Source organism: Dromiciops gliroides, chromosome 1, assembly GCF_019393635.1.
Source record: "Dromiciops gliroides isolate mDroGli1 chromosome 1, mDroGli1.pri, whole genome shotgun sequence".
Classification (NCBI taxonomy): domain Eukaryota; kingdom Metazoa; phylum Chordata; class Mammalia; order Microbiotheria; family Microbiotheriidae; genus Dromiciops; species Dromiciops gliroides.
In genome coordinates, this window is record NC_057861.1 from 437,685,825 (window position 1) to 437,710,995 (window position 25,171).

Genomic DNA, 25,171 nt, shown 5'->3' on the forward strand with positions numbered 1-25,171 from the left:
TAATACCCTATATTTATGGATCCCATGAACATATTTCAAACCTTGAAGTGTCCCATTGTCAAACTACTTTGTATAAATGCATTGTAGAGTCTTTTTCAGTCCCAAATTCACTCCTGCATTTCTGACCCCACATTAGCTTTTTTAGTTCACATGCTTGCTATGACTACAGTTCATTTGTCGTATGTGAATTGGCTATATGCTCCAAAATGTCAGAGGTCATACCGATCTCTGGCCTGTACACAATGTTCACTTGTACTTGGCCCCATCTCTTATCCCTTAAAATTAGGTCTAGGTCATGCACCCTATAAGCTCTCAATATTTATTGATATATCAATGGAAACATGCCATCCTCTCTTTGACTCATTTCTAAATGTGGAAAAAATCAACTCACCAAAACATAAACATGCTTTTTCCTGGTGAGTTAATTCCTTTCTGACTCTCCCTCTTAGAGGACAGATACCCCAGTACATTCTAAGGACTTCTCTGTCTTGCCATCTGCCCGCTAGCTGCCCACTTAGGACCTTTGGGTCTTCCCATCCACCCTACATCTATCTGATCATTCAGATGTGTGTTGTCCTCCCCAATTAGAGAGTGAGCTCCCTGAGAGCAAGAACTGTCTTTTTTTCTATTAGTATCAGCACAGTACTTGGAACAAAGTAAGTACTTAATAAATGTGTGTGTGTGTGTGTGTGTGTGTGTGTGTGTGTGTGTGTGTGTGTGTGTGAGATTCATTTACTAGCAGTTTCCAAGGAGACCCACCATTACAAATCTATTTAGGGCTTGACTGAAGCATGAGTCAGAGAAGAGAGTGCAAGAGCCAGCTTGGGCTCTGATAATCACAAATACGATTAAATTGGCCACAGAACATTTAGGTGCTCAATTCCACCCCTTTTGGTTATCCTGGTATCTCACTCTGACAAATAAGCTGCACCCATTTTTTCCCCCTTAATTTGTTTGGAAAATTACAAGTGTAGAGCTGACGTAAATGAAGTCTCTCTCTTCCTGTCCTCTGTCTCTCTCTGTCTCTCTCCTTCTCTCTCTCTCTCTCTCTCTCTCTGTCTTTCTCTCTGTCTGTCTGTCTCTGTCTTTCTATTGAGGAAATGCATTGCAAGTTGTCTCCTTGAGGTTGTATGGAATTATTCATACATACAAATCATCTAGTATAATTTCAGTATCAGAATCACCCTTCTGTTTTCTCCAGTCTAATAATATCCCACCTCCGAGAATAGAGAACTCTTGATAATGGTACTATTCTGTATAAACCCCTACCTTCTTTTTATGGCTACCTTTTCTCTTAAGCCTGGGGTATGATTTCTTTTTGGTTCAGAATTATAGAAAGTAGCCTTTCTAGTTAAAACACCCTTTGGGGAAAGCATGATACTGAGCGCCCTCTGGTGGCTACTTTTGTTCCCCTGCAGCTCCAAAGAGCTGAGCTCAGCTCAGGGTTGCTGGTAGTGGACAAACATACAGAGGCCACCAGCTTGGGCATAGCTGACCACTGGCTCATAGTAATCTATCAGGACACATCCTTCCATATTTTCTTCTGTCAAAATGTCTTTTTTAAATTGGTCACTAAACTTGTCCAAAGATTTGATGATTATCACAATCTGGAATCCATTAGTCGATCAATAAAACATCACCAAACAGTATCTACATTTATTTGGCTCCTGCTGTATGCCAGGCAGCATGCTAGGTTCTGGAATTACAAATACCAATATTAGACAGTCAAGAAGTTCACATTCTAGTCCCTGAATTGAATTTTGAAGGGGGGAAAAATGTAGGTTCCACATAAAGCCCTCTGTGAATGAGACATAGAGAAATGCTACATACCAAATTTGAAGTGGGATTTTCTCAGCCACCTGTGACTTTGTAGAGGGAGGCCAAGCAAGGGGACTGAAAGCCCCAGGTTGGGTTTCTCCTCTTTCTCGTGACTGCTCTGCCCTGGCTGTCCCCGCACTACATTCCTCTCAGTGTTTGGTGCCATGTGTGACTTCACTGGCACTGCTCTGAAGTACAGCTCAAAGGTCTCTTCGAATTAAATGTCATTAATCAAATGTCTTCCAGCTAGAAGACAGAAGGTCACCTTAGTCATCTTAAACTCAGCCCGCCTGAAGTGTCATCTGCGGCCATCTATCTTGAATTTATATGAGCTGAGAGCCCATCCATCACTTGGCTCCTGAGAGTTTGAAGGTCCTGGATAAGTTGAATTTACCCATTCCACATTTAAATATGGAGCTATTCAGGGCAATCACTTTTTTTTTTCCTCTAGTGAGGCAATTGGGGTCAAGTGACTTGCCCATGGTCACACAGCTAGTAAGTGTTAAGTGTCTGAGGCCGGATTTGAACTTCAGTACTCCTGACTCCAGGGCTGGTGCTCTATCCACTGCGCCACCTAGCTGCCCCCCAGGGCAATCACTTTTTAAGGAGGGGTGAGGGGTGTTCTTCTCTTGTAATGTCAGACAGCCTGTGGTCCCAGAGGTTCTGCTTGCTGTTTGGATGGGAAGAGACCCAGGGCTTTGATTCTGCCTTCTCTAAGGTGCTGGGGACAGCATGTCAGAGACTGGACAGGGAAGCGAATGAGCAGCTTCCTGCATGGTGGTCATCTTTTGATGCCTCCTTTACCCTCCTGGACTTAAGACAGAGCTGGGAAGAGCAATAACCTCAGCAGCCCTCAGAAAGCTGAGAATTCATTGCCTCATCAGTGGGCTGTTGGTGTCGGCAAGATCCTCACTCTGTTATTCTTTTTTCTTTTCTTTCCTTTTTTTTTTTTTTGCAGGGCAATGAGGGTTAAGTGACTTGCCCAGGATCACACAGCTAGTAAGTGTCAAGAATCTGAGGCTGGATTTGAACTCAGGTCCTCCTGAATCTAGGGCCAGTGCTCTATCCACTGCGCCAACTAGCTGCCCGAGATCGTCACTCTGCAGACAAACTTCAGCCAAGACGTCTCTTAGGAGAGGCCCAACTCTAGGGCACACTGTTGGACCTATTTATCACCGGACAAGAGCTTTATTAATAGCCAGCCTTAAAGGGCAAAGGATTGTCTTTCCATCATACCATGAAGCAACTAAGTCTATCATGTGGCTCAAGAGCTATCAAGTGAAGGACAGTCAAAATTCCATGGGTCTTTTCTCCTTCTCTTCCTCTCTCCCTCCCTCCTCTCCACTCATATGGAATCACAGAGCTGGAGGGAACAACAGACATCATTTGGCCCCAGCCACAAGAATCCCTCCTATGAGATTCCTAAAAAGTAGTCATCTGGCCTCTACTTGAAGACCTCCAATAAGAGTACTGTTGTTGAATTGTTTTAGTCGTGTTTGACTCTTGGTGACCCCATTTGAGGTTTTCTTGGCAGAGATACTGGAGTGCTTTGTCATTTCCTTCTCCAGCTCATTTTGCAGATGAGGAAAGCGAGGCGAACAGGGTGAAGTGACACGTCCAGGGTCACACAGCTACTAAGTGTCTGAGGCTGGATTTGAACTTAGGTCTTCTTCACTCCAGGCCCTACACTGTATCCACTACACCACCTAGGTCTCTCCTAATACACTAGTTTCTTTTGGTTGCCTTATCCCATTATTCACTTGCACAGAGCTGAAGTCCACTAAAACCCCCGAAATTTTTTTTTTTTTTTTTTGCAGGGCAATGAGGGTTATGTGACTTGCCCAGGGTCACATAGCTAGTAAGTGTCAAGTGTCTGAGGCCGGATTTGAACTCAGGTCCTCCTGAATCCAGGGCTGGTGCTTTATCCACTGTGCCAACCTAGATGCCCCCAGATTTTTTTTTAAATCAACTACTCTAAAGCCATGCTGCCCCATCTTGTACTTAAGAAATTTATTTTTTCTGGAAACTAGGTATAAGACTATATTTATTCTTATTAAATTTCACTTTATTAGATTTGGTTCCTTGAAATATAGGAAAAAGTGAAGGCCTTCAACATTTTGGGTGGAACCATTTTTGGATGATGTGGGCAAGAGTCACGTAAAAGGGGGAAAAGACAGTGAAGCATTTATTGTGCAGGCACTGTGCTGAGATCTTTTCCAATAATATCTCATTTGCCTCCATATAGGATGGGTAGGCAGATGAGCTGTGATTTGTGTCACTGGAAGGAACTCCTGAACTGCTGAGATCACAGAGCCATTGGAGTAGATTTGGTCCAATGTTCTAGCCCGATGAGATCTTTTTGGATCCTGACAGCTACTCTCCATATATTGTAGCTTCTCTTTATGGTATTTATTTTGTGGCTTAAAGAAAATGGGGTTTAAGAAATGAGGAGTTTCTGCCTCCTCTTTTCCTTTCAATTCAATATTTATTATGTAGTTATGTTATACCAGGTTATTTTGTTTGTTTGTTATATTTATTTATTTTTAAATAATAAATGTTTTTATTTATAGTTTTAGGTTCCAGTTTTTATGCCTCCTTCTCTCTCTCTCTCTCTCCTCCTTTCCTCCCTCAGGCGGCAAGCAATTGGATATGGGTTATACATGTATGATTATGTAAAACATTATATTTGTCGTTTTGTGTAAGAAAACTTGATTAAAAGGAAAAAAATGAAAGAAAGTAAAAAATAGCATGCTTCAGTCTGTGTTCAATTAATATCAGTTATTTCTTTGGAGGTGGATAGTATGTTTCATCGATAGTCCTTTGGGATTGTCTTGGATCATTGTATTGTTGTGAATAATCAAGTCATTCACAGTTCTTCATCAAACTTGCTGTCTCTGTGCACAATGTTTTCCTGGTTCTGCTCACTTCACAGTTCATACAAGTCTCTGCAGGCCTTTTTGAAGTCATCCTGCTTGTCATTTCTTATAGCACAATAATATTCCATCACCATCATATACCACAATTTGTTTAGCCATTCCCCAATTGATGGGCATTCCTTTGATTTCCAATCTTAGCCACCACAAAAGAGCTGCTATACATATTTTGTAAAAATAGGCCTTTTTCTCTTTTGGGGGATGTCTTTGGGATATAAACCTAGTAGTGTATGTACCAGGTATTGTGACATGAGTACAAAGACAAGGGGGGTAACAGTTGATACTTCACAGAACTTCCATTCTATTGGGGCCAGGAGAGGAAGGGAGAGAACATAACAGGTACACAGGTAAATATATAACGTAAACAAAGTAATGCAAAGTTAGTGATCAGTTAGGTGACTCAATGGATAGAGTGTGGGGCTTGGAGTCAGGAAGACTCATCTTCCTGAGTTCAAATCAGAAGGAAATGGCAAACCACTCCAGTATCTTTGCTAAGAAAATCCCAAACAGAGTCACAAAGAGTTGGACATGACCGAATGACTAAACAATAACAAAAATAGTATTATGTAATATTACATAATCCATATGGATTGCAAATATAGCCTTCATTTCACAGGAAAAAATGTGTGACTGGTTAAAATATTAGATTTGACTATGGGTCTAGAAAAGAATTTTGTTTTCTTTTCTTTTTGTTTTTGTTTTTTTTTTTTTGGTGAGGCAATTGGGGTTAAGTGACTAGCCCAGGGTCACCCAGCTAGTAAGTGTTAAGTGTCTGAAGTCAAATTTGAACTCAGGTCCTCCTGAATCCAGGGCTGGTGCTTATATCCACTGTGCCACTTAGCTGCCCCTTTGTTTTCTTTTTAAAATAAAATAACACAAAAACTACAAAGGCTCCAAAAGGATTGAAGTCTGCATTAGTGGGAAGGAATGACTACACTAAAGAAATCCCAGACCTTTGAAGCACTGAGTAAGTAAATCCACATCCTACCTAAATAGATAGCTCTCAAATTAGAATACAATGGTGAAAACAATTAAGCTGTACCTCATTTTTCTTTGATGTTTTGTAAGGGTCTTATAGATAGGGTCAAAGGGTCAGCATCATGAACATTAGCAATCATTGCATCATCCTGACAATTCATAGCAATTCCTGGCCCACAAGTAGATAGAAAAGTTTTTGTCACCTTAGCATCAGAACAGACTGATACTTGGAGCAGAACGTCCTGATGTGGTCAAAGGTACCACTTCTTCTCAGAAAGCATGGCTGTCAAAGGGTGAGATCTCTTTGCACAGATAGATGTAAGGGTAAGAGCAGGAGGGAAGAGAAGGGGAAAGGTTCTGGGGTTGGGAAGTAGACATCAGTTCTCAATAATTTGTGCTATTAAGGATACCAAGTTGTTGTAATAAAAGTGTAAGTGAGGGCAGCTAGGTGGCACAGTGGATAGAGCCCTGGCCCTGGAGTCAGGAGTACCTGAGTTCAAATCCAGTCTCAGACACTTAACACTTACTAGCTGTGTGACCCTGGGCAAGTCACTTAACCCCAATTGCCTCACTTAAAAAAAAAAGTGTAAGTGGAGATGTCCCTTATGATTATTTTTTTGTTCTTTGATTTTGAAGAATACCAATGACCTCAAGGGGTGGTCTTGACTCACGTGTGAACTGGATTTAAGTGAGGCAGAGTTGCACAGTCATCAGCCTCACTCTCTCTTCCAGAGTCATCAAAGTTCAGCGGCAGGACCAAAGTCAGGACAACTGGTGATGGCCCAGGGTGCAGTGGATGACCTTGGTGTCTTCGATGTCTGACCATGCTCTAAGCCTCCACAGTGCCTGCGTCAGCTGCCTTCGTAGTCATCAGAACAAACTGTTCTCATTTGCTCATCCCACTGGAAGAAGTCCGCACATGCTTGGGATAAACGACCCTCTAACCCACTGCTAAGTTTGAGGCCTGTCACTTACCCTGAATCTGGTTTAGGCCAGCTACCGAGATGGTTTTACTGCTATACATGCTACAGCTTCTTGGAGCCACCAGTGAGAGATGAGCATTGCATGGACACCAAAGGTGGATGAGCAGCTCAGCAAGCCCTCATACCAAAGTTAAAAGTTCTCCTGAACACCCCACACACCCATGATAGATGTTCACTAAATGCTTGTTGACTTGACTTTTACAAATCAGACATACCCAGGCATTCAAAAAATACTACACTTGGGGCAGCTAGGTGGCACAGTGGATAAAGCACCGGCCCTGGATTCAGGAGGACCTGAGTTCAAATCCAGCCTCAGGCACTTGACACTTACTGGCTGTGTGACCCTGGGCAAGTCACATAACCCCCACTGCCCTGCAAAAACAAACAAACAAACAAAACCCCACACTCCCAAAAAGCAGAGGTTTATTCATTTACTTTTGTTCAATACATGTTTATTAATTATCCACTAAGAAAGAGTAGAGAGAGGCAGCTAGGTGGCACAGTGGATAAAGCACTGGCCCTAGATTCAGGAGGGCCTGAGTTCAAATCCAGCCTCAGACACTTAACACTCACTAGTTATATGACCCTGGGCAAGTCACTTAACCCTCATTGCCCCACCAAAAAAAAAAAATCCTCAAGAAACAGCAGAGTGCAGTGTGAATTGAAGGCCAGACATGGAGTAAGGGAAATGTGGATCCAGGTGCTGACTGAAACATATTAGCTATGTGATAAGTCATTCTTTAAGTTACAGATGACCTCTTTGAGGATAACTTTGTTTTTGTCTTGGTGCTTAACTTTAACTGCTACTGTGCATCTGCAGAAGAATTCTGAACCACTGATATCACAGGGCTGGATCAGCAGCACAAGCATCCAATATCTGCAGAGCATGTGCTATTCACATTCAGCTAGGGAGATACAAGATGAATGACATGATTTCTGCCCTCAGGGAGTTTATGATCTAAACTGATCCATCTAGAAATAAACACGCACAATGTAAATGTTTTTACATGGGCTGCATTTACGTGACTTTTACATGTGTGTATTGACATGATGAGAAGAACATAAATGGAAACAATAACAAAAGGAAATTGAACAACGCATGATTAGAATAACCTAGCCTGGCCCTATAGATAAAAAAGTATATAGTCCCTTCTTTTTTTTTTTTTTTTGTATTTGCATATATGTCCCGTATATACACATAGGAATGCAGATTCCTATAGTTATATGTGAGGGAAAACAATCTTCTTCTCTTTTTCTTTTTTTTTTTTTAGTGAGGCAATTGGGGTTAAGTGGACTTGCCAGGGTCACACAGCTAGTAAGTGTTAAGTGTCTGAGGCCAGATTTGAACTCAGGTACTCTGATTCCAGGGCCCGTGCTCTATCCACTTCGCACCTAGCTGCCCCCCTTCATTTCTTTATAGAAAGGGGGGACTAAGTGTTTTCAACAATGCATATGCCATTAGATTCAGTTGATGGATTGGCTTATTTTGGTCAACTGTTTTAAATTTCTTTCTTGTCTCTTTTATTGTTATGAGAGAGAGCCAGCTCACTGGGTAAGGGGAGGGAGAGGGATATATTTGGAAACAGAGGGGATGTAAATGCCAAAGGTATCAATAATTCTTAAAAATTGATATGTCTAGAGCTTAGCACAAGTCATGAATAAAGATAACATCTTTGGAGGAAAGCTCTATTTTTGTGCATTCTGCAGTCAAACCACTATCCTTCAAGTGCCTTTTTTTTTTTCAAGGCATAGGCTTTTTTTGTTTGTTTTGTTTTGTGGGTTTTTTTGGTGGGGCAATGAGGGTTAAGTGACTTGCCCAGGGTCACACAGCTAGTATGCGTCAAGTGTCTGAGGCTACATTTGAACTCAAGTCCTCCTGAATCCAGGGCCAGTGCTTTATCCACTGTGCCACCTAGCTGCCCCTCCAGGCATATGCTGTAGAACTTACCTTGTCTGGATGCTTTACTCTTGCCTGACTTGGTTGACCCAACATCGCTCTTCTTTAGGAGAGATATCGGGTATAGTGGAAAGAGCATTAGACTGCGCCAGGAGGCCCAGCTTCCACTTCTAGCCTGGCAGTAATGAGCTGTGTGCTCTCAGGCAAGTGAATTCTCTTTTTCGCACCTCACTTTACTACCAGTAAATGATGATATCCAAGGTATGTTAGAGTTTTAACATCTAATGAAAACCTGCCTATGAACAATAATACAAAATAACATCTCTTGAAGAAGCACTTTCAAAAGTGCCCGTCTGCTCAAAGTGGGGGAGGGGAGGGCGAGGTAGGAGGGAAGGGATGTGGGGGCAAGGGCAGATGGTAACAGAAAAGAAAGAAGCCAGGGCTTGCTGCTCATTAGCGTCAGCTGCTCTCCAGGCAGATACACATGCCTCGAACACCACAACAGGCCTTTGGAAACAAAAGATACAGCCGAGATGGGACCACCTTGTATTTTCATATTGTGTATTACCTCCAGATGCTGCATTTTCAAGTTATCAATTGAAGTGGCACCCAAGGGCACTTGGGAACAGGGTCCTACGCTCTCAAGAAAGACACAGTCTTTTCATTGAAAATAAGGCACTCCAAATGGAAACAGGAAAGAAAACCATTAACAAAGAGATGAATTATAGGACAGACAATGCATGACATACATTGACTGAGATGAGATACAGAATTTTAAACAGTTCTTATTGGGATGACGTATGATTTACCTCAATCAGGAAGTAATCATTTAAAGCTGACATATTTAGTAGTGCAGAAAGATGAAGCTCGGGTCTAATGTGCCTCATGGAGGGTAGGGAGAGGGCGAGATAAACATCAGAAGAAAACAAAGGTATTTTTGTTTTTCTGTGCATCGATTTTATTAGTCTCTTACCTCCCTATGAATTGTCTGAAATTCTCAATCTGCATGTTAGGATATGCAGGCACAACATGTGCAATTTACAGATCACAAAACTTCAGGACTGAGCCATCGAGTGGCTCACTGAGGGTCACAGAAATTAGGCAAGGGCAGAGGCCATAACAAAACACTGTTGCTTCTTATTGCTAGTGCCATGCTGTGTTATATTTTTCCACATATTCCTGCCTCTAGCAAAATGATGGTTACTATATTTTGTTAGGGACTTTCTCAGCATTGATACTTGGTGTTTTACATACTAAAACAAAACTTTAATTAGTGTATTCAAGGAAAGATCAGTTTTCAAGGCAACATAGCAAACCTCCAGAAATCCACAACAGCACCAAGTTCCAACGATGTCATTAACAAGTGCCTTTGGAAGGAAGGGTCATTCAAAGCTGGATGTGTTGATATCCAGGCCTGAACTCCTTCTCTGCATTTCTCTCTGCCTGTGTAAACCAGGTCCAGGAGAATGAACTGAGAAACCCACTAGAACTTTCTCTGGGACACACATCACTCTACACAGACAATGCCTAATATTAAAAAAAATAATAATCAAGATTTCTGGTTGTTTGTGTAAATGTTGTCCACCACAGTCCAGAATATTAACCTTTTAGTTTGGAATGTCAGTTGTCAATGGGTATCAGAATTTGTGGAGAGAAAAAAATGTTCAGCCTAATTTCCTTCAGATCAATTTCTAGATGCTCAGAAAGATCCATCCAGTTTAGTCACCGGTGGTCAAGTTCAGGGCTATTCGGCTATCAGAGATGACTGAGTGGCTGTAAAGTCCGGCGGCTTGTTTGCCTCTGTTAAGTGAGAGAATGTTGGGTTTCCGGCTTTGAGGGATAACACAGAGTATGGCATCCATAGTCTGGGGGATGACCTGGCAGCTATCTGCATCTTATCACTGATCTCTTTGAATCTGGTCTGGAGAGTTGGCTGTCCGTCTCAATTTCTCCTTCACTGTGGTCAGCTGTGAGGAGAAGAGAAAAACAGAATGGAAAAAGTCCTTCAAAACAGTTCCCTCGTTCCTTTTCTTTCTCCTGGCTGCTAATGCCAACCCCACAAAAAGACCTTCTAGTGATTTTGTATGGATTATTTGTGTACATGTTATCCCTCCTCACAGATATATCAGCTTCCCTGAGGACAGGGAGTATCTCATCTCTGTCTCCGTATCCCTGGCGCACAGGACGATGCCTGGCATAGAGCAGGTGCTAAATGAATGAGCGAGTCCTTCCTCCAAGACACACAAACACACCTCTAAGGAAATCCATGCCACATGTAGGGAGTGTTAAGAAAACAGGGACAGAAGGACAATTAAAAGGCCATTGTTGCTTTGTTTAGTCATGTCTGACACTATACTGTCCATGGAGTTTTCTTGGCAAAGATACCGGAGTGGTTTGCCACTTCCTTCTCCAGTGGATTAAGGCAAACAGAGGTTAAACCACTTGCCCAAGGTCACACAGCTAGGAAATGTCCAAGACTGGATTTGAACTCAGGTCTTCCTGACTCAGGCCTAGTGCTCTATCCACTGAGCCAACTAGCATAATTTAACATGAAAGACTATAAAACCAAGAGAATGGTTCCACAAATCACGCATGCCCATCACAACCTGAGAGTCACACCTTGGATATTTAGTAAGAAAGAACTTAAACAGCGCTTCTGACCAAAAGAGATGTAGCAGGGAACAGGCAGAGGGAAGCTCAAAGCAAGTAAAGCAAATTTATTTGATTAGACAACATTATGATAGCAGAGTCCTTTTTTGGCCTTACTAAACACAATCATGTCTTTTTTTTTTTTCTTTAAAAAATAAACGTCTTTATTTAAAGTTTTGAGTTCCAAATTCTACCTGCCTTTCCTCTCTCCCCTTCCCCCTCCCTGAGGCAGTAAGCAACCAGATACAGGGTATACATGTGAATTACATATAACATTACCATATTAGTTATTTTATATAAGAAAACTCAAAAGAAAAAAATGAAAAAAAGTGGAAATAGTATGTTTCAAGTCTGTGTTCAATTAATATCAGTTCTTTCTTTGAAGATGGATAGTATGCTTCATCATTAGTCCTTTGGGATTGTCTCAGATCATTGTATTACTGAGAATAGTAAAATCATTCACAGTTCTTCACTGAACAATAATGCTGTCACTGTGCAGAACATTCTCCCTGGTTCTGCTCACTTCACTATATATCCATTCATATAAGTCTTTCAGGACTTTCTGAAATCAACCTGCTTGTCATTTCTCATAGCATAATAATATTCCATCACCATCATATAACAGTTTGTTTAGCCATTCTGCAATTGATGGACATTGCTTGTTTTCCAATTCTTAGCCACCACAGAAAGAGCTGTTATAAATAAAATATTTTTCTACAAATAGGTCTTTTTCTCTTTTGTGGGACACAATCATTTCTTTTTTTTTCTTTTTTTTTTTTTTTTGCGGGGCAATGGGGGTTAAGTGACTTGCCCAGGGTCACACAGCTAGTAAGTGTCAAGTGTATGAGGCCGGATTTGAACTCAGGTCCTCCTGAATCCAGGGCAGGTGCTTTATCCACTGTGCCACCTAGCTGCCCCACAATCATTTCTTAATTTAAGCTCAAGTGGTATGAATTTGCTTTCTGAAAACTGCTTCCCAAGTACTAATTCAAACACATGAGATGAGAGTGATTTTCTTGTGCCCACCCTTAACAACCACCACTACAATAACAACAACTACCACCACCACCTTCAGTTACAGTGCTGTAGGACGTCCTATGAGCCTCAACAAGCTAGGGACAGTGAAAGTCTTGTTCATGTCACCAGCATTTATTGGGTGTTGGCCACATGAGGGTACTCTGCTACAAAGTGACCAAGTGGAGAGTTCAAGAAAACAGCCTCATTTCCTTGTCACATACTAATATAGGAACAAACTAACATTTACATAGGCACTAAGGTTTACAATGAGTTTTACCTCTATTATCTCAGGGATCCCCACCAAACCCTTTGAGGTGAGTTCTCCCAAATTTTCAAGTGGGTCTGTTATCTCACGGATGAGGGTCCTTCCTCTATGCCTGCACACCCCATGCAACTCTTCTCCATCCCCCTCCCATGCATTTGCCCATAGAAAGTCCACCCCACCACAGTGACGGCCTTCCTTGAGCTCTCTTACATCTAGAGAATGTGAGAGCTCGAGAACACGGCTGGCTGGCAGGTAGTCCCTCACTGGTACCTTGTGTTTATGCCATCTTTTTAATTCATACATTTTTTGACTATCTTCTTTTACTCCCTTTTCCCCTAATTCCTTGTTTGCAACCTGCCACAGGCTGTCTACACTTCTCTACTACCTCTGAGAGATAATAATTTTCATTTTTAGGGAGACAGTAGGGTCCGTGTCTTGTAGCCAGATGACATTCTTGGCTAGTAGTTAAGTACTAGTGCTGTGGGAAGTTTTTTATACTCAGAGGCTCGAGATCAAACCCAGACCCTGCTACTTGGACAAGTCATTTTGCCCTTCTGGGGGCTCAGTTTTCTCATCTGTAAAATGGATGGGGTTGGATCAGCTTGTCTCTAAAATCCTTTCCAGTTCAATTATGATCCATCCTAGAGATTAACAACTGAGGTTCAAAGAGGCTGTGACCTGCTCAAAGTCACAATAAATGGGATTTGAATCCAGGTCGCTCCTTATTTCAAGTCCAGCCCTATTCCCATGATCCCACACTGAGTCTCTAGCTCCTGAATCAATATGACATTCCAACATGGCCCCCAATGTCTTTCAACAGAGATAAAGTAGATTCATTCTTGCATTTAAAATTCACTTTCTTAGGGGCAGCTAGGTGGCGCAATGGATAGAGCACCGGCCCTGGATTCAGGAGGACCTGAGTTCAAATCCAGCTTCAGACACTTGACACTCAACTAGCTGTGTGACCTTGGGCAAGTCACTTAACCTCAATTGCCTCACCAAAAAAAAAAAATCCACTCTCTAAAAGAAACTATGATGCTTTTCTCATAAATAGCACATAAAGAAGGGGAAGTGTTGTTTGGTCTTAATAAAATGATAGAAAGACCAGGTCTTACACTTTACTGTGTTTCCCAAGAAGCTTGGTGCCTTGACACAGATGATCACCATATATCTGTTGATTGACTGAATTACTTTTTTTACGGGGCAATAAGAGTTAAGTGACTTGCCCAAGGTCCACACAGCTAGTAAGTGTCAAGTGTCTGAGGCCATATTTGAACTTAGGTCCGCCTAAATCCAGGGCCAGTGCTTTATCCACTGCCTCACCTAGCTGCTCCCTGTTGATTGACTGTAAAGCAAAACAGAGAAGAACTGAGAACCAAACTGAAACTGGAACAAACAACATGGATTTGCTAACCCTGGAACTGAACAAAATCTAAATACTGGGTGGTTTTTTAAAAAACCCAATTATATACTAAGTTAAAGGTTTAAAAAACCTACATACTGGGCTTGAGTACAAAACCAAGAGAGAGATAGAGAGAGAGAGAGAGAAGAGAAAATAAAGGAGGAAGGTGAGAAAAGAGAAGCAGGAGGGTTGTGAGGGGCATGACAGGCGTTTTATAGGAAAGTTTTGTTTTGCTTGGTCCCTAGGAGCAGCTGGTAGATGTAACAAACAGGCAGGTTTAAGCTTGATGCAAAGCAAACCTTCCTAACCATTAGAGTGGTCCCAAAGAGGGATGGTTTGCTTTGGGGAGGCAGTGGCTTTGTCCTAAACTGTCTTCAAACTAAGGTCATTTGTTGGGTATGTTATAGAAGGGATTCCTGTTCAGACACGGGTTGGACTGAATGATGATTTCATCCCATTGTTTGGCCTCTAAGAGTCCAGGGATCTTGAAAATAGGTGTCACTGAGCTAAGCCTTGGAGGATGGGTGGTTCTTTTAATAGGCAGAGATAGGGGTGCTGAGTAAGGTGAAAGGAAACCCAGGCATTGGAAGTACAGGGTATTTTCAGGAAGAGATGAGCCATCTAACATTTCACATAAATAAACCTGAAAAGGAAGAGTGGGACAAATCACACAATGCTTTAAATACCATAATATGGACTTTTGTTCTGTCAAAAGAGGTTTCTGAGCAGGGGAATGACACTGGTAACAATTTTGTTAGGAAGCTTATGCTGGCAGTAGGCTACAGGCTGGATTAGAGGAGACAGAGGCTGGGAGAAGGAAGGCTAAATGCAATTCCCCTCCCCTATGATATCTGAAGAGATTGAATTCATTATTACATTCTTAACACACCCCTGACCTACACTCGCTTTCTGGATACACTGAAGCCTGTATCTTCTTTTTACACCATGATTCTCCACAGAATTCTTAATGCTCGAAGGGTCTGTAATGTTCTTAGGAGGAACAGCTCGCTCTGTCACCGGGTTCAAGGTGAAGAGAATTAATGTGCAGCATAAGATTTCCCCAAAAACAGTGCTAAGCCTGCCATGCCTGGGCCAACTTCACTCTAATTGAATGTACTGCCTCAATTCTCTCGGATAGCTGGGGAAACATTAATGGAATTATTACAGCTATTCTGCCATCTAAGCAGGAAAGAGGAAGGCACCAAATTTGTTCCTAATTTAGTTCACCACACACACACACACACACACACACACAACACACACACACACAATCGACAAAGGAGAAGCTTGTGTTTTAGTCATTTTAGCATTGGTTTTTTGCAGAAGGGAACAGGTATTTATTAAGAACCTACTGTGTGTGAGGGTGTGGTGTGGTGTGTGTGAACCTACTATGTGGCAGGCTATGGGCTATGTGCTATATAAATATTAATTCATTTCATCCTCATGACAACTCTGGGAGTTAGGTGCTATTATTATTTCCATCTTACAGCTGAGGAAATGGAAGCAGACAGAGGTGTTGTCTTGCAAAAGACTAGCTGTTTTAATGCTCTTCTCTGAATGTTCCATAGGTGGTTAAATAGGCCCCTTGATTAATTCTGCCACATTGTTTTCAATCTCTATACATGGTCAGTTTTCAGTTATCCTTCAGGTATCACTACTGCATGATAGGATTGGATTATATTTTGAGCTGGAAAGGCCCATGGAGGTAGTATTTAAACTCAGGGCTTCCCATCACCAATCTACCACTTTCATCCGCCACATGCTGAGCTGCCTCTGATATGTTTATGTATAAAAAGAAAACTCAAGACAACTGGTCATTTACATGGGGGTCTGTGGCATACACTTTTACTCTCCTCAAAACAGAGCTGGGCTCCATTCTCCGTATGCTAACACACTAGGGCAATGAAGTGGAAGGACCCAGAGCACTGGACCTGGGAATCCAGGTTTGGTTCCAAGTCTAGGATTTGTCACTTACTGGTTAAATGACTTACTTATTACTATCTCATATCAGGCAGCTCTCCCATCAGCTTCACAGTATCCAGGGGAAAAAAATCTAAATGGATGTGCATGTTTTTTAAATTAGAATCCATCTAAAAAGCTTTGGGGGAAAAAAGGACCTTCAGGCTGAGTTAAATGAGAGTCTTTATAAAAATCATTATTTTTCAATGTGAATTCTGGGGAGGTAATATATTCCTTCAACAGAGGAAGGAGAGAGCCTGGTTAAGCCAGGAAATGGAGCTGTAGATGGGGAGTCAGGAGACCCAGATTAAAGTTCTGATTCTGCACATAAGCAGCTGTGTGTCTTTGGATAAGTCTCTATGTTAAGATATATGAAAAGGCTTCAGCTGGTATGCATGCTAAAGCAATGACAGTGGCTGGCCACATAGGGGGATGTTCTAAAGTAGAGGCTATCTGGCTACATTCCAGAATTCAGGTGCAGAGAAGTACACTAACAGTCATCTTAGGTATATGACAGTCTCTTTCAGATCTGCCACTAGTGGAGGAAAAGAGTTACCAAACACTTTTTGGCATCCTAAGGGCCCAAATTAGTCTCTATGTCCAGGGCCATGACTATAGGGAGGCAGTGATGGATAACACATTTTCTTTCTTTGAGCCTCTGTTTCCTTATCTTTAAAAGGATGGGGGGCGGGCGGGGGGCAACTAGATGATGCCTAAGTTATCACAGTGGGCCAAGCTCTCCCAAAGGGATTTCCTCTGATGAAAACCAAGAAAGCTGTTTTGTTTGGTGCAACAAGACCATGGGATTTAAGCCCAGGAAGACCTGGGTTCAAACCCCACTTCATACAATTATTAGCAGTGTATCTTTGAACAAGTCACTTAAACCTCTCTGAGCCTCAGTTTCCTCATCTGTAAAATGGGAATGTAGTGGCTGTGAGAAGCAAATGAGATAATGGAGGTACAGTGCTTTGCAAAGTTTAAACGCTATATAAATGTAAGTTTTCTCTTTGCAAACATGGTCTTTTCCTTTAAAATTATTTACTTTTAACATTTAAAAAATTTTTTTGAGTTCCACATTCTCTCCCTCCCTCTAGTTTCCCTTCTATGCCTTCAGAGGGTAAACAATATGATATCGATTATACATGTGAAGTCATGCAAAATATATTTCCGATTAGCCATGTTCCCCCCCACCCCCCAAAAAAAAGAAAGAAAGAAAGAAAGAAAAAGACTTTTTAAAAGTACGCTTCAATATGCATTCAAGAGTTCACCAGTTTTCTCTCTGGGGGTGGCCAGCATTTTCCATCATGGGTCCTTTGGAACTGTCTTGGATCATTGTATTGATCACAGTAGCCAAGTCTTTCATATGTGATCATGGATAACAATGTTGTTATTCAATACTAATACTAGGTCTATATTCCCAAAGGATCAAAGAAGAGGGGAAAAGACCTGTAATGAACCAAAATATTTATAGCAGCTCTTTTTGTGGTGGTAAAGAATTGGAAATTGAGGGGGATGCCCATTAATTGGGGAATGGCTGAACAAGTGTGGTATATGATTATGATGGAATATAATTGTGCTATAGGAAATGATGAGCAGGAAGGTTTCAGAAAAACCTGGAATAATTTATATGAACTGATGCAAAATGAAGTAAGTAGAACCAGGAAACCACTGTATACAGTAATAGTAATATTGTAACAATGATCAACTGTAAAAGACTTAGCTACTCCAATCAAGATAATGATCCAAAGGACGCATAATGAAAAATGCTATCTACCTCCAGGGAACTGATGAAGTCTGAGTGTAGATTGAAGCATGCTTTTAAAAAATATATATTTTTTTTCTTGTGGTTTTTTTACATTTTTGGGGAGGGGGTTCTTTTGCAAGATTGCTAGAATGTAAATATATTCTACATGACTTCACATGTATAAATGATATCATATTGCTTGCCTTCTTAAGGGTTTGGGAGGGGAAAGGGAGGGAGAGAATTTGGATTAATCAAATATTTAAAGAATGTTAAAATTATTTTACATGTAATTAGGAATATTTAATGGAATAAATTTTTTAAAAGATTTTAAAATATCTTCTTTAACTGTAAACAATGTTCTCCTGGATTCTGTCACTTCACTTCGCATCAGTTCATATAAGATACAATATTAAAAAAAAAAAAGCGCCATAGGCACAACCCCAATTCCACTTTCTAATTTTCTTTAATATTACTTTGGGGGGCGGCTAGGTGGCGCAGTGATAAAGGCACCAGCCCTCGATTAGGAGTCCTGAAGTTCAAATCCAGCCTCAGACCACTTGACACTATACTAGCTGTGTGACCTTGGGCAAGTCACTTAACCCCATTGCCACTGCAAAAAAAAATTTTTTTTTAATATTAATTTGGTATGCTGCAACCTATGTTTGCAAAAAATTTCAATAGGGGACTTTGAAATCAGTTCCCATTGTTGGATCTTTCACAAGAGTGAAGGTCAGCACATGAAAGAGATCTATCTGCCAGTGTAGGTACCTACTTTACTCCACAGGAGAACAGGAAATGGGTGAGATGGATCTTGAATGAGAAGAGGAAATACCAATCTGACCTCAAATCAGTTTTTGCCCTCCATAGAGCATTTCCATTCAGATGAGGAAAGGCTTTTGATTTCTCCTGGTGTCCTTCTGAAGGACACGGCAAAGAGGAAAACAGACCCCAAAAAGAAAAAAATGAAGTGGATATGAAGTGACATGATTCTTCTTTTGAATTCTGAGTGTGGAGGCAAAAGCAAAAAGTACCATAAAACTTATTTTAACAAACAAAACACATACACCATTCTGAAGGAGAAAAGTTATCACCAGGCAGCTGCCTGCCTGACCGATCAGGCCAAAGCACCTTCCACTCAAGCTTGTGGGCCTCTGTGAAGAATACTGACAGAATGATGGGGGGGAGAGTGTTTGGGACAGAGCTTTTCAGCAGTGGGAGGGTGGGGGAGGTGGTGGTGGAAAGAACAGTCATTCTTTGTGGGCTAATTATCTAGGCTGCAAATTGCCCATATTCTTGGCTTCGCTTCCTTCCTGTTAGCCATCCACTGTTTCCTTGCTAATACTTCTCCTGGAAGGTGAATAGAGAGAGGGAATGGAACCTCCAACCAATCATTTTTTGCCACTTGGAAATAGCTCTGACAAGAAAGGAGGTGAGACTACTAGGTCTGTATCCCAAAGAAACCCTAGAAGAGGGGGGCGGCTAGGTGGCGCAGTGGATAAAGCACCAGCCTGAAGTCAGGAGTACTGAGTTCAAATCCGGCCTCAGGACACTTAACACTTACTAGCTGTGTGACCTTGGGCAAGTCACTTAACCCCATTTGCCTCACTAAAAAAAAAAAAAGAAAGAAACCATAGAAGAGGGAAAAGGACCCCCATGTACAAAAATATTTATAGTAGCTCTCTTTGTGGTGGCAAAGAATTGGAAATAGAGGAATGCCCATCAATGGGGAATGGTTAAACAAGCTGTGGTATATGAATGTAATGGAAAACTATTATGCTGTAAGGAATGATAAGCAGGAGGATTTCAGAAAAACCTGGAAAGACTTACACGAACTCATGCTGAACGAGATGACAGAACCAGGAGAACATTGTAAACAGTAACAGCAACATTGTGTGATGATCAACTGTGACAGACTTTGCTCTTCTCAGCAGTGCAGCGATCCAAAACAATCTCAAAGAACTCATGATAGAAAATGTTTTCAACATCCAGAAAAAAAGAACTATGGCTTCTGAATGCAGATTGAACCATACTGTTTCTACTTTTTAGCTGGGTTTTTTTTTTCCTTTTTTGAGGTTTTTCCCTTGTGCTCTGATTCTTCTTTCACAACATGACTAATGTAGAAATATGTTTAATGTGATTGTACATATATAACCTATATCAGATTGCTTTCCATCTTGGGGGAGGGTAGGAGAAAAATTTGAAACTAAAAATTCTATGAAAACAAATGTTGAAAACTATATATGTAAACTGAAAAATAATAAAATACTTTTATGAATAAAAAAATTTTAAATTAAAAAAAGGGAGGTGAGAAATGAGATGGAAGTTGGAGGTGAGAGATGCAATGGAGGGAGAAATGAGATGGAGGCTAGAGGGTAGGCAGTCCAAGCAGATGACTAATTCCCCTATTTAATGTTTCTAGGTAGAAATGTATGAGTTTTTGAAAAGTAACGTGTGTACCTCAAATACCTGACCACACAACAGGCTGTCCTTATTTTCCCTATCAGTGAAAGCAAGATGTGTTTAGATGCCTCATAGAACTGGGCTTTGTAATTCAATAAAGGAAAAAACTATCAAATAGTTGTTTGTTGATTCACAAGTTCCTTTCCTCTTCCCCCTTCCCTTTATCTTTCTGAGTCACTATCAAAAATGGCAAAAAATGGCACTGCAGATAAAGAGCAGGCCTTAGGGTCCCAGAGTTCACTTCCCCAATTTGACATTTGCTGGCTGTGTGACCCTGGGCAAGTCACTTAACTCCTCAAGCCTAGGTCAGGCTATCCTCTAAGACCATAAGTTGTTGAACAGTTACAGATCTGCATTTATAGATGGAACTATCCACTGGGAATACTCTTCATTAGGGGTGTCAAACTCACAAAACTCTGGAGTACAGCCAGAACTAGACTAAAATGTAATTGGGAAATGTTAAACAAAATAAGTAAAAGATACAACACAGAAAATGTCAATTTGTGGTTTTTCCCATATCACTATGAGGCCCACAAGGATCCATTTCTATTTGAGTTGGATATCACTGAAATCACAATTCTGCCCCATCTACTGCAAAATCATTGTCTTTTGGGGCTGCTGTGGGCTGTGGGTATATCATGATATTGGACAGCTAGGTGGGAAGTAAATAGAACCTGGAGTTGGGAAGACATGAATCCAAATCCTGTCTTAGACACTCACTAGCTGTGTGACCCTGGGCAAGTCACTTAACCTGTTTGCCTCAGTTTCCTCATCTGTAAATGAGCAGGAGAAGGAAATGGCAAACCACTCCAGTATCTCTGCCAAGAAGATCCCAAAATGGAGTCATGAGTCTGACACAACTGAAATGACTGAACAACAAATCAAGTATAAATCAGTGTTAGAGCACATAATGGCTTAGGATGTTAGGATGGGAGAGGTACACCCTTTGAGAGTAGTGTTGATGATAGTTTACATATGCAAACTGCTCTTTTTAATTAAAAAGCAACTTTATCTATATTACTACATTATTTGTTGTTGCTATTGTTATTATGAGCCAAGTCTGACTCTTTGTGACCCCATTTGGGGTTTTCTTGGCAAAGACACCTGAGTGGTTTGCCATTCCTTCTCTAGCTCACATTACAGCTGAGGAAACTGAGGCAAACAGGGTTAAGTGACTTGTCCAGGGTCATCACACAGCTATGAAGCGTCTAAAGCCAGATTTGAACTCAGGTCTTCCTGACCCAGGCCCGGCACTCTGTGTGCTACTGTGCTACTCAGCTGCCCATCCGCTACATCATAATTGTGACAATAACCTGGTAAGTCACAAAAGTATACTTGCTCAAGATAGGGCAGTTATATGGGAACAGAGTTGGAAATTGTACCCAGGTCTTCTTACTCTATGTCTTTTCTACCCCTAAACAATAATAACTTCTCCTATGTGGAGCTTAGTACAATGCCTAGGAAACAGCAGGAGGCTAATAAATGATTAATGGATCAAAATGATTAAAGCCAAGGTTTTGCTAAATTTAACCCTGACATATGACTGTATCATTCAGTTTGAACCTCCAGTGTGCACAGTCCCCTGCAGCTCAGAACTCCTGAGCTCAAGAAATTGGCCGCCACCAAGCCCAGCAAGTGCTTTGCTTTGAACAGATTTGTCCATCCCCGGGTCCTTACCACTTCCTCTGAGAACTCTTGCTTCTTCACAAAGCTGGAGTGGGTTTTTTCTGTAGAGGCCTCCAGGATCTGCAGGGCTCCTTCCAGCATATCTGAGTGGGCATAGATAAGGATCTGACCAAAGAAAGAAGGAAACACCAATGATTTTGGATCTATAGACGTGAACCTTGACAAGCCCCCATTTTATGCGGTGGGAAAAGCACAGGCAAAAGGTCTCATCTGGAGGTTGTAGGGCTTCTCCAAAACCTGTGGTTCTTAACCTGTGGTCTATGAACCTGTTTCTTAACTATTCTAATAACTATATTTCAATATAATTGATTTCCTTTGTAATACTCTGTATTTTACTTTATGCATTTAAAAACGTTATTCCAATAAGGGGTCCATAGGCTCCCCCAGACTGTCAAAGAGGGGTCAAGAACACAAAAAGGGCTAAAAACTCCTCTAAAAAGATGCCCACAGAATGTACCAGATGACCAGAAATCCCACCACCCTAATATTCAACCCAAAATGCAGCAAGTCATTAAAAAAACCCAAAGCAACTGAGTGTTTTTTTCTGCATCTGAGGGACAACCTACTTCAATTATTACTTTGCCACTCACACAGTCATCCCTGTTTAAGATGGAGGCTCACACGTAGAGTAGATCAACCAAGTAAGGTACTTTGCACATATTTTCAAAAGTTTTCAGTGTATTCAATGTTTTTTGCTAATTTTTTTCTCTCTTAAAAAATCTGCTTATATGATGTAATGTAAGAGAGGGACAAGGGAAGAGATGCTGGAGAGAAATTTTGTTTGATGCAAAAATCCCCATCAGAAATCAACAAAAATTTGTTTAAAAAAAAAAAATCACAGGAGCTTGAAGGAACCAACTGTTAATGTTCTCCCTCTGAGATTATTTGTGCTGAACTACTCTACATATTTGCATTTACCCAAATTATATTTATGCTGTTATATATATTTTTATATGTATTCATCACGTTTGCCATTTGAATATTGTGATTCAGTCATGTCGGGTCTTCCTGGACCCCATTTACAGTTTTCCTGGCAAAGATAATAAAGTGGTTTGCCATTTCCTTCTCCAGCTTCATCTTACAGATGGAGGAAACTGAGGCAAACAGGGTGAAATGACTTGCTCAGGGTCACACAGCTAGGAAGTGTCTGGAGGTCACATTTGAACTCAGGTCCCCTGACTCTAGGCCTGGCACCCTAACTTTTGTGCCAGCTAGCTGTCCATTTGAATTGTCAGCTCCCTGCAAGCTGGATTATTTTATTCTTTGTACTTGTATCCCCATGTCTAACCCAAAAGTGCCTGCCATGTAGTATCCACTTAATAAATACTTCTTTATTGCCTCGACATCATCTAGTTCAACCTCCTTATAATACAGATAAGGGGGGCAGCTAGGTGGCGCAGTGGATAAAGCACTAGTCCTGATTCAGGAGGACCTGAGTTCAAATCCGACCTCAGACATTTGACACTTACTAGCTGTGTGACCCCAGGCAAGTCACTTAACCCTCACTGCCCTGCAAAAAACCAAAAAACATGTGATGCCTTGAATTCATACAAGAAAAGAATATTATGGCTCTTTCTTTTCTACTCCTCCTCTTTACTCAAACAGGGTAAACATCGAGTCATCTTTCCAGCAGTGATGGATTTCTATTGAATATATATATGTATATATGTATATATATATGTATATATATATATATGTGTGTGTGTGTGTGTGTATGTATGTGTATGTATACACACACGCATATACATATACTTTCTCACCCATTGTTTGTGAAAGCAATAATTTGTGGGGTAGTTTTCTAGGATTAAGGATGCTGTCTTTATGCAAAAGACAGAAATTAACCATCCACCAAATCTCCAAAAGGGGGAATGAATCACTCACTTGGGCTCATCCCCAAGCTCTCATCAATTACACTAAAGCTCTCATCAATTACACTAACTAGGCATACACAAAGGAATCATGGTAAAGCCAGAAGGGACTTGACTGGTTCTCTGATGTAACACCTTCGTTTATGGATGGGTAAAATTGAGGCCAAGAGAGGCAAGAGACTTGCCCAAGCTCACCACAGGTAGTAAATAGCAGAGTTGGGATCTGAACCTGGGTCCTTTGAGTCCCAAATTCTCCCTCACCTAAGCATTATTTATTGTTGTTGTAATTCAGTCATTTCAGTCGTGTCTCCATTTGGAGTTTTCCTGGCAGAGATACTGTAGTAGTTTGCTGTTTCCTTCTCCAGCTCATTTGACAGATGAGGAAAACTGGAGCAGACAGGGTGAAGTGACTTGTCCAGGGTCACACAGCTAGTAAGGGTCTGAGACCAGATTTGAATTCAGGAAGATGAGTATTCCTCACTTTAGGCTGGGCACTCCGCTGCACTATGGCGCCACCTAGCTGCTCTTAAGTGTGGCTCAGTTTTCATATAAGTCTCCATCTAGGTTAGTGGCTAGGGCTACTGAACTGGGGCCACATCTCATTGATGAAAAGAAAATGATATGTTAGAATGATAACAGCTCAGAGCTGTAAGGATACACGTGATTCCCCTACGTTGGAACTTTGGATAGAAGATCAGACCACAGTGAGCATTTTGTAGGGTCTCTGAACTGAGCAGGGAAGTAAAAGATATCTTACTTCACTGAGAGAAGAAGGAATGCAGCAAGATTAGAGATCACCTCTTCCTCACTCTTCTGAATCTGTTTCCTCACTTGTAAATGAGATGGTTGGACTTGATGATGTCCAAGTCTCTTCCAGCTCCTGCCGGCCTGTTAATAACTGTGAAACCCATAGTGTCCCGGGATGTCCATGTCTTCTTAAGAGCTGGGAGGTTACGTCCCTGGGTAAAATTTATCCCAAGGCTGCCCAGTGGAAAAGCAGGGCCTGGAGGCCAAGGCTGGACACAAGCAGGGGGAAGGTTCTGGCAGATTTCACTTTCTCTCCTCAAATTACTCCCTTCCTGACAAGTAACCTGGTTCAAAGAGGGCTCTTCAAGGCCAGATCAACACCTTGGCTCATGCTTTAAGATGAGGAGGTGACAGATGTGGGCAAGGGCTTCTTATCAGCTGAAGATTCCAGGAAACCTGATATTGTCCTATTTGAGGAATTTTTAACCTGGGGTCCACAAAACCAAGGGGTCCTAGAGGTAAATTTTTCAGGGGATCGATGAGCTTAGAGGGGAACAAAAAAAATTACATCTTTATTTTCACTAACTTCTATCAGCCTCTCTTAACCTGAGGTCCATGACTGTGTTTTTTCTTAATCTGATAATAGTATTCCAATATAAATAATTTCTTTTATTATTCTATGTATTTCATTTTAGACATTTTAAAATATTCCAAGAAGGGGTCCATGGGCTTTTCCAGACTGCCAAAAACATTGAAAAAGCTTGC

At 41.2% G+C, this 25,171-nt stretch overlaps 1 protein-coding gene across 1 annotated transcript in view; it reads right to left on the reverse strand.

The window, feature by feature from the left end:
* Positions 1–9,543: 9,543 nt before the first annotated feature.
* PTCD2 (pentatricopeptide repeat domain 2) overlaps positions 9,544–25,171 on the reverse strand; it is a 41,657-nt gene continuing 26,029 nt past the window's right edge. Inside the window, 5 exon segments of the mRNA XM_043979826.1 lie at positions 9,544–10,411; positions 10,414–10,497; positions 10,500–10,551; positions 10,553–10,576; positions 21,783–21,896. Coding sequence (XP_043835761.1) covers positions 10,365–10,411; positions 10,414–10,497; positions 10,500–10,551; positions 10,553–10,576; positions 21,783–21,896 — 321 coding nt within the window. The 3' untranslated portion in view covers positions 9,544–10,364.